At 36.9% G+C, this 10,436-nt stretch overlaps 1 protein-coding gene across 1 annotated transcript; it reads left to right on the top strand.

Moving 5' to 3' along the window:
• The first annotated feature begins 277 nt into the window (after window positions 1–277).
• On the top strand, window positions 278–9,076 carry LOC137146763 (retinol dehydrogenase 8-like). Its single transcript, XM_067538250.1, has 6 exons — window positions 278–374; window positions 1,646–1,807; window positions 3,097–3,276; window positions 4,670–4,763; window positions 6,778–6,961; window positions 8,843–9,076. Exons 1-6 carry the CDS (start codon window positions 278–280, stop codon window positions 9,074–9,076), a joined length of 951 nt encoding a protein of 316 aa, XP_067394351.1.
• Window positions 9,077–10,436: the final 1,360 nt, after the last annotated feature.

Here is a 10,436-nt window from a genome sequence, read left to right as displayed (position 1 = left end):
CTAGGCAACTGCCTAGTTTGGCTGTAGATAGAGCAGTCTCTGATCCAGATTATGTATCCATGCAGAGGCATCTGCTCCTATTTATTAGTGTCCAGTTGGAGATTATCCCCCTAATCATGCAATGTCCAGGTGTGCATTTTCAGTTTTGTTGGCTCAGTGAAGCTATAGATAAAGCATAAAGGGCCAGTGACGCTAAGCAGTAGCCAGTTCATTTAGGTGATTGTTCCTGAGAGTAGCAAGACTTCCCACTATATCTATTACCATCCAGCTGAAAATAATGACTCAGAAAACTGTACTCATCACAGGTTGCTCCTCAGGAATCGGACTGGCCTTGGCTGTAAAAATGGCCAGAGATGAACAGAAAAGATTTAAAGGTAATGATATTTCTGTAATTAAATATCTCACAGTATTGTGTCTTCCACATAATTAGTCACTTTCATTTTGTGGTGTGACAAAGTGGACTGTACTAAGTGTCTCACTATCTGATAGATAGATTTTCACCAGTCTACCTGAATTCTGTTCAACTTCCTGTCTCCAATCTTATTAGTTCACCCTTTCCTGACAGGAAGATACAGTACAATCAAATGTACTAATTCCTATGAACAGATGCAATTCTTTGATTGTACTGATACTAAATGTTTATCTGAAATTAATAGATGATAAATGTGGCAGTGGTATAAAAATGGAAACTTTAAATTAAAAAAGAATAAAATGATAGATGAATTTGCAGCATGCTAAATAAGCATTCCTTTTTACAGGTTAGCCCTTCACACAGCTGCAGCTAGCTTTACTTGGCACTTGGCAAAGTCTTGTTGGTCTAAATGCAATTGCTAATTTTAGGAGGAAAAACATTGTGTATGGGAGCCTTTAATTAAATTAGCAATTTGTTCCTGAGAGGCGGGATCCAGTATTCCAGTCTTGCATTTACTACCAGGAGGGAGAAGAGAGAAAACTGGGTTCCAGTGTCTGCCCTACAAAAGGGAAATATTTGCTGCAGTTACATGTAGCTGACTAAATAAATTTAGCAATTCAGATCAGGTTCACTCTCAGCAAGTGTTGTCTTACTCACCAGGAAACAATTGTATGGATTTATGGAAATTAGAGTAATTAGGCCACAGTCATATTAAATCTGATCTATACTTAGATAAATATCTTGCAAAAACCAGCAATTTTGCAGTCTGAGAAATCATTTGTTTCACTTTCATGTAAAAGTCTGGCTGCTTTCCTAAATATTGTGACTGTGATTTTCAAACATGTGCCTAAAAGATAGGCTTCTAAGTCATTATTTAGGTATCTAAATGTGGATTTAGGAGCTTAACTTTGGCATCCATTATTTAAAATCTTGGCTATCTTCCCTAACTGATACAGAAATAAAAGCATGTAGCTATGATTGTGGCTGTATAAGTGATTTATTTCTCCATTCGCTGCCTCCCAAAATCTGATTTAGGAAAGTTAGAAGCACTACATAAACATTTAAAATACATTCTCTATGGTTTAGGTTTTTATCAAAGCCCTATCACGAAAATATCTAAGCACTAAAATAGGGATTTAAAGATTGTATGCACTATAACATGTGTCTGCTGTCATTCTCAAAGGAAAAACTTTCTCTGTATATTTCTGATTACTTATTTATGGTACTTTACAGTGTATGCTACCATGCGGAATCTGACCAGGAAGGACAAACTTGCAGAAGCTGCAGGCAGCACTTTGGGTAAAACTCTGGAAATTAAACAACTGGATGTCTGCAATGAAGAGTCTATTAAAACTTGTGTCAGCAGCATCCCTGACAGAAAGATTGATATCCTAGGTAAGTAATGAACACAAATGAAAGATGGATGAGAAGTCGGGATACAAGATTTAATTTAAGGATCCTTTAAAATATTTAGGAGAGGTTTCAGCAACATACTTTTCGTTCTAAAAATGTTTAGGGATTTAAGTATAAATATATTAATAAAATCAATAATACAGTACACATATATAGTCTTCCACTCAAGGTTTTTGTCATTTTATAAATATTTATTTATTAAATTCTGGCATAAAGAGATTCTTATATAAAATCACACAGTAGGTCTGTGGCAAGGCTGAGAACAGAACTTGGATCTCCTGACTCCATCCTGCACATGAGACACAAGACCACCTTTACCCTCTAAACACAATATACCCATGTTTATTTGCACTAACAATAGGATGATCTTTTGTGAATTAGCAAGTAAGTGAATAAATAATTAAAAGAAAGCCTAATGCATCATCAAATGCACATGGTTAATTTGTAATAACAGATAAATTTCTATTTTATTTATGATACTTTACTAGTAAATGATCTGTAATATATTTTGTAAAAATAACAACTAACTACACTCTCAGCTTTTAAATCTTGGCTAAGAGGAGGTAGACGGTGCCTTTTTGGGTGGGAAGGTGGAGGGGCAGCAGATTAGCAAGGCACAAATTAGCATGATTTTCCTGCAAATTCCACTATGCTCCAATTTGAAATTCCAATTTTTACAGCGTGCTCATATTGTGACACAACCACTCTGCATTTTTTTAAACGACAAGCACTCAAATGGAATCGTCTCTTGACCACCACATAGTGTCTAAGATCTCAACCAATGCCAGTTCATAACTTTTTTCCCTAAAGAAACTGACATTGAGGCACTAAACACAAAGCAGACCAAAAACATCAAACAAATATACTAAGGCCTGATCCAATACCCTCTGAACTGAGACTCCTATTGACTTGACTGGGCTCCTAATTCTTAATACTGAATTATAAGCAAATATAGAGAATGTTTTGCTAATTTTTCCCCCTTTTTTTTTAAATCAGGAAAGGGGTAAGGCATAAATCAGAAATAAATAAGAAAAACTTCAGAATAGCAGATATTTTAAAATGTTCTGGAGAGAGTAAAAGCAAAGACATTCCTTGTCAAATGTAATCTCAAGGTTTCAGTAAGAAGCTGAATAACCAATGAATTACTCTTGTATGTTTTATTCTCTTATTTTTTTAGTCAATCATTTTTACCGCTAAGTGTTTTCCAGTGAAAGTGCCAAGTTAATGTTTATTGCAGTTACTACTCACTACTGTATTTTGCATCTGTACAGTTAGCAATGCTGGAATGGGGCTCATTGGACCTATTGAATGCCAGACGATAGATGAGATGAGAAATGTGATGGATACAAACTTCTTTGGATTGGTTCGGCTCTTGAAGGAGATTTTACCTGATATGAAGAAGAGAAAGAGTGGACATATAGTTATAATAAGCAGTGTCATGGGAATACAAGGCAAAGTATTATTATGTAGTAATTGTTCATAATTTAAAGCTCACATTTTTCTGAGGTGAAAAATGTTAAGTGATCTAGTGTATTAAGTTATTATTTCCAGTTTACAAACATGGGCCTCAGTTCTACATTTTTACTTATACTGTGTAATATCTTATGTCAGGATTCATTAATTTTAATGAGACTACTTGCAGAGTAAAGTATTACTGCATGTGAGTAAGGCTGGCAGATTTAGGTCCATAATAACTATGTTTGAGTTTTCTGGAAAGTAGCATTTTGCTCTTTTCACAAAATAATTTAATATGGAAATTTATCTCTGTGTCTCACTTAAAGGGATTTTGGAGGAAAGACAAAACTATTTTAATACACTTGTTTATGAAAGATACTTTGTTAAATAGCTTTAAAAAAAAGCTCTGCCTTAAAAAGATTTAATATATATGCAGTCTGTTAGTAATTCACATATTTATCACAGGAAAGAATTCTAAGCAGTATATACAAAGTTGGTCTTCCAAAAGATGGAATCAACAGGTCCACACTGAAATATTCTGTGATTGTTTGATTTATCCAGTGGGTCCTTTCCTGCTTCTACTGGAGTCCTCCATGACCCAGCCTGTCAAATCAATATTTCCTTTCTGTAAAGCTTTCCCTCACTAGACAGTCATGCCAGGGACCCCAAAGGGGATAGTCATCAAATGCTCTTCACTATAGAGCCAGATAATGATGGTCCTAATTTGGTGCTCCACCCTGCATAATCTTACTTGTGTGCATAGTCTGAATAACTTTAATGGACTACTCACATATAGATAACTCCTGTGAATAGGTTCAAGGCCTTGGCTATTGAGTTGCTAATAAGCTACATGATGCTCATCATCCATCTTAGAGGGCTGCTATATTCAAGTATCCAGGAAGTGAAAAATCCAAATCTTTTAAATTTTAGATCTCTTGCATGCATTGCAACACAGCTGCCATGCCAAATGATGAAGATTGTATTGCAAATGTAAATCACTGTATTAGACCACAAAATATCTAGCATCAGTACCATAGGCCCTATGGCCAAGGAACAGCTTGAAGGCGGCTCTAAACTGTGCCAGTTGCCAGTGGCACCTAGGGAATCATAAAAGCTAGGATGCAAAGTAGCCCTGGCCAAGTCTCCTTTCCCATGACAATCACTGTTCAGTACATATATAAAAATAAAAGATTTGGACTCCCCAATGCATTTAGTAGGAGTATTTTTAACATCTGCGTAACCGTTGAATTAACCCAACATAAATCATAGGATTTTTTTTTCATGCTCTCATAACCACAAAGAGCTTGTAAAAACTTTTAGGAATATAAGCCATTCAAAACTTAAAACAATCTTAGCATGTTCCGTAACTATTTTCTTTTTTGCTTTCAGGTATTTTGTTCAATGATGTTTATGCTGCCTCTAAATTTGCTGTGGAAGGATTCTGTGAAAGTTTAGCCATACAAGCACTCAAGTTTAAACTTCAGTAAGTGTTGATCCAGAGGTATGGGTTACATATCAGACTGTGCTTTAAATAGCCACTATATAGCAGGCTGCTGTCCAGGAGAAAGAGGATGAAGAGTTTTTCCTTTTTAAACTGAACCAATTGAAGTTATACATTCACAAAAACCCACTGAAACCTTCTTATAGAAGTTTCCTTACTCTATCCACCAAAGTATTGCAAATGTTTAAATGGCAAAATAAACATGACCTACAGCATTCAGACTAAGTTTAGCTTTGAAAAAATATATATTGCTTTCATACACATTCCTGGAAACATGGACTCATCTACAGTACTGTAGGGATGCAGTCCTGTTAATATGTTTGCCTCAGATGTTTTCTCTAATCTGTAGTACCTAGATATGTTAATGAGATTGCTCAATAACAACTTCCATTATGATGACTATTTGAGACTTTTATGTAACATAGTGGTATTTAGCACTTTCCATAGGGAGTAAAGACAAGGGCCTTGCCTCAAAGAGTTTGCAATAGAAATCAATCAAAGCAAGACAGAAGAAGATGCTTACAATCCAGGTGGATAGAGCGCGAGCAGGAGGGATGCACAAAATAAGCTTGTGAGGTAGTTTACATAATAGTTCCTAACTATGTGTTTAATAAGAATTTATTATAGGATTATTGTATGTGCATACAGGTGGGCACTGAGGAGGGGTTTAAAGGAGATTAAAATATGGTTGTGGTATATAGGGTTAGAGGACATTCCAAGCATAGGAGGCAACATGGAAAAAGGTAGCATAAAGAAATGTACAACTGGCAAAGTGCAGGGTCCAAACCAGGAAACTGGCTGGTGACCAGCAACAACGTAGGTAGGGGCAGCAATGGGCAGAAGCTTGGATTTGGAAGTTCTGCTTAAAAATCAATAGCATGAGATGGCCCTTAGGGAATAAGAGCAAAGTACAAACATTTGTTGATGGTTTAACCCAGCCACAGAACTGACCAGAAATCTGGTGTAGCAAAAACCTTGTTCAATAGATAACTATGTTTGGAAATAGGAAAGACTTGAGGTACTTAAAACTTGAGAATGGAGCTGGAGAAGGAACCTTAAGTATTTCTTAGCTTTACTATTATGCACTTCTGCACAAATCCTGCTCCTCCTCTATAGGTCCAGTGAGCTCAACAGCAGCAAAAGTCTGTGGAGCTGGACTTGCTGTCTAAGGACTTGTCTTCACTTACCTCGGAGATTCGGCGGCAGTCAACTGGAGTTACGCAAACTACGCAAAAATCTTGCGTAATTCCCATCGACTTCTCTGCTTCTGTTCTGCACGCCATCTTCACTGCACTGCGCCGACAGGAACCGTGTTCCCTTCTACGCAGCGCTACGCCACTTGAGAAGGTGGTCTTAATAGGTCAATTTCTGGATCGACTGAGCTGGTCTTCACTGACCGCTCAGTCGATCCAGATAAGTCAATCTGACGGCGACGAATTTGCCACCGTCAGTGAAGACATAGCCTAAGCATTTATATTGTACTTAGTACTGTCCCACAGAAGATGAGTGTCTTTACAGAATTATATACACCCAACAGGTAACCTCTCTTTGGGTGATCTTTTCTCTCTTTTTTTTAAAAAGACTTCTACTATTATTACTATGTAGGAGAGATACCAAAGAGATCCATCTAGCACTTTGTCCAGAAGGCAGTGAGATTTATGATCATTATCTTGTTGCAGAGATCCACAGTTGTGAGCCAAGCAGCTGAGACGGCTTTGTCTCCTGCTCCCACTTCTGTCATAAACTGATAGTACTATTGTTCCCCAGAAATGCAGCCAGTGCTCTTCTCCCAATTTCTCCCATGGAAACCCCAGTGCCTGGCTGAGATACTCAGGGCAAGGACTGTGGTAAGGATCCCCCCCCTTAAAGAATTTAATGTTTAAAGAAAGTTAAGTGCTAATTTATTTGCAGCCACTCACTACCTATATAAAGGATAGCTTTACACATTACCCACATAGGAGGACAGATCACCAGTATGTTGTTGTTCTCGAAACAGGCTAAGTCTGATTGAGCCAGGCCCAGTGATCACAGAATTTGAAAAAAAGGTGTTTGAAGATGGAATGAAAATGGACCTTTCGGCTGCTGATGAAGAAACTGCAGACATGTTTACTAATATTTACCTTAAAAATTACAAACAGATTTTCCAAAGCCTGGGACAGAGTGCAGAGGACATAGCAGAGGTAATTAGTCAAATTATTTTGTGCAGTCTTAGAATGCTATTTGATTGTAGAACCACTAGACTTCATTAAAAACAACCTCAAGAATCTAGAATTTAGAAAAACCATGAAGTTCTCCTAGTTTTAAAAGGCAACTGTGAATGTTAATCTGTAATACCATTGAGTGGATAGTTGCAATGTGATCTAACCCCTCAGTGAAGTCAGAATGACACCAGTGTGCACTGTCACCAGAAATCTTGATGGGTTACGTCCATTATTTATGGCCCCTCTCTTGCTCAGATTCCATTAGTGCAGATCCCTTCAGCCATGTGAAGTCCAGGTCAGTGTGTGTCGTCACTGCAAAGTGGGCAGCTTACCAGCCTAAGTGAAAGTACCACTCCGGCTGTAGTGCCTGATGAGCCAGCTAGCTGGGATGCTAAGCACTACCAAACTTGGGCCTGGGGGTGAGTGGGTGTGAGAGATGGGTTAGGGGCAAAACCCAAACAAGAGCCTAAGCTAACTCTGTACTGAAGATGCACCCTAAGTCTCACCCTGTACTTTCTCTGCTTGACCCAGGCTTCTCTGGCCACCTCCTTTCTCTCCTTTGCCTACTTCTAACTTCATGTCCTCTTTCTTACCACTTCCATATGCTCTCAACTAATGTTTGAGAAGTTTTTCCTCGACCTTCCAAAATATCCTGAAAACCTTTTCCATGAAGTCCTGCTTTCATGATCACCTGCTTACTCTGCTTTTCTTTTGTTTTTAGACTCTTAAGGTCTTTTAGACAGGGACTTATTTGTCCAGCATGCAATGCATATCATAAAACCGCCTCACATAGACACACAAGTCTCAGACCATGAGCACAGAACGGCTTCCCAGCAATGACTGTTGGAGCCATAAACCCTTTACACATGCAACCCTATAAAGGCTATCAAAGAGATAGATAGGCCTGCCACCTTTATTCCTTTCCAAGTTCGGTGCTGCAATAGATTGGAGCCAGTTAGCAATTTTTAATGTTTTGGTTTTTTACTGTTTTGCACCAAATTGGGAATTAGTATTAGCCTTTTTTGATAGTTTACATAGTAGTTTTTAGCTTTAGTCAAGAAACCACTCTGTGCTGAGGTTCCCTCAATACACATTTTGGAATAAAAAGGAAAAACCAAAATGCTTAGCCCTTGGAGCCCCACTGAAGCTTAAGTCTTTAGTTTTTCATGATACCAGACTCGTGACATTTGGGCCAGAATTTAATCACTATGATGCTTTTCAAAGGATTAAAAAGGCCAAGCAAACATACTGATCATCCCAAGGCCGCTTGCCCAATACTTCCAGGAGCATTCAGAAATAAGACTGATGTTAGCACTAGATGCAGTGTCAGTATTAAAGATGCTCTAAAAATGTCACTGATACGTTGAAGAAGAGCTCCATGTAGCTCGAAAGCTTGTGTCTTCCGCCAACAGAAGTTGGTTCAATAAAATATATTACTTCACATACCTTGTCTCATTGATGAACACAGCCAGTTTTAGAGAAAAGTCTATGGTGGGAGTAGAAAACAGATTTATGGTTTTCTAATCACATATTCCACCACTGATCTCAAATTAAAATGTTCTAAATAGTATATTTATTACTTTTGTTTAGTATAAACATCCACTATATTTTCTGATAAAGTTGAAAAATAAAACTATGCTGATTAGCTTCAAAGAGAAACATATTTTTTGTGGTTTCTAAATTATCCTAAGAAAGTCTTAATGGATTAACTTCCTGATTAAAATGTGGTCAAATTTCATAGAGAATTTTTACAAAGCTACATTTAGCACTTTCCTCCATTATTCTATTTGTTGAAATCTAGATTCTTGCACATCTGTTTGGATAAATGTTTTCTAAAGGTCTCATTTCTCATTCTAACAGCATACAATAAAGATAATTCTCACAGAAAATCCACCTTTTCGCCATCAGACCAACACCCTGTACACCCCAATGACAACCTTAAAATATGCAGATCCAAATGGAGATCTACCTATTGATACCTTCTACAAAATGGTTTTTCAGCATGATAAAATCTTCAGTGCAAGTCTTAACTTCATCAAATTGCTAAGGTGGAGAAGCAGAAAAAGCTTTGATCTGGGAAATCCTTCACAATGAATAGATGTCTGCTATTGTGTGCATCTGGATCATTATTTCTAGTCACTTCTGGTACACTGTTTTGAAAAATAGCATTGCATTATAATTGATTACAAAAAGACATTCAAAATGTTTGGTTAGTAATTGAGGTGTTAATGTTGATTAACTTTTATTTTGAACTTCGATTTTCTGATGCTTTGAAAGTAAAATGCTTGACCCACATCACTTGTCAGTAATCTTAGCCATATATTCTATTTCCAGAGTTGTGCCTGATAGAAATTAATGACTACTATTTCTCTGAACCTCTACAAATCAATTATCAAGCAGCTCCCTTCAGCATTTATTAGAATTCAAAATAAAAGATACTGAGATTAGTACTGTGTATATCTTATTTATAGAAAAACCTGATTTGTTAGTATTGTAAAACATATTGAATTGCTTTGCTAATAATGTTCTAGTGATCTTTAAATCAGTTAACACCTTGGTCTAGTGTTACATTTGTATTTAAAAGGATTAGAATAAACTACTTGTTAGAAACCTGAAAAGTGTAAACATTTTTATAGTTTTAAAATGTATTTAATATGTATGTCCATATTTTAGGCATCTAGCCTACTCTTATGACAGTGGTGAATGGCTTATGATCATTTCTGTTGTTTCTTAAGGAGCACAAGTCAATAGAATAAAAATTTGCAAACCTGAGAGCTTAAAGCTAGGCTCCTAAATCCACATTTAGAAATCTAGATAGAAGTAGTCTGGTTTTCAGTGTTGGTGTGCTCCTGTAGTTCCCATTGAAGTCAGTGAGAGTTACATGTATTAAGCACCTTTGAAAATCAGAGCATTGTCAAAATGTGGATTTAAGACACTAGCTTTAGGCACCCACATTTGAAAATTTCATAGGAGTTGGCTAGATGTCTAAATATGTCTTTAGGCTCTCAGGTTTGAAAATGTTGGCCTGTTGCTCTGCTTCATTTACAGCTATATTTGAGTATTTGGAGCCATGGGTGTTTTCTTATGTGTATGTACATAAGCAGATGCACCAGTGGCTTTGATAAAGTTAGCAATGTTCTTGGGAATAGGATTTGCTCACTAACTGTTGTATGACACATGCTTAGGTTCTACATAGTGGGGTTTTTCTTTTCCATATCTTAGCAACACAGCACCTTTTTAAAAAGAAAAGATACTTAGAATTCAAAGAATGTTCATGTAGTGTGTTAAATCATTCTAGTGTACCTGTATATGTATCACATTCATTCTGGAGAGCTGAATTTTATTTTTAATTATGGTCTTTACCCAGCCTACACATTTAAAACTAAATACTCCCCTAAATCCACAGCTCTCCCATGGATGTCAATGAATAGTTTGCAAAGAGCTCATGAGAGAA

The sequence above is a fragment of the Emydura macquarii genome, unplaced genomic scaffold (genome assembly GCF_026122565.2).
Source record: "Emydura macquarii macquarii isolate MOO-44397 ecotype Brisbane River unplaced genomic scaffold, CSIRO-AGI_Emac_v2 contig_480, whole genome shotgun sequence".
NCBI lineage: Eukaryota > Metazoa > Chordata > Testudines > Chelidae > Emydura > Emydura macquarii.
This window is presented reverse-complemented; position numbering and strand designations above follow the sequence as displayed.

Coding starts and splice junctions, on each gene's coding strand:
- LOC137146763 (XM_067538250.1), top strand. CDS start 278: ATGACTCAGAAAACTGTACTCATCACAGGTTGCTCCTCAGGAATCGGA. Junction 4,764..6,777: donor GCACTCAAGTTTAAACTTCA/GTAAGTGTTGAT, acceptor TTCTCGAAACAG/GCTAAGTCTGATTGAGCCAG. Junction 6,962..8,842: donor GTGCAGAGGACATAGCAGAG/GTAATTAGTCAA, acceptor TCATTCTAACAG/CATACAATAAAGATAATTCT.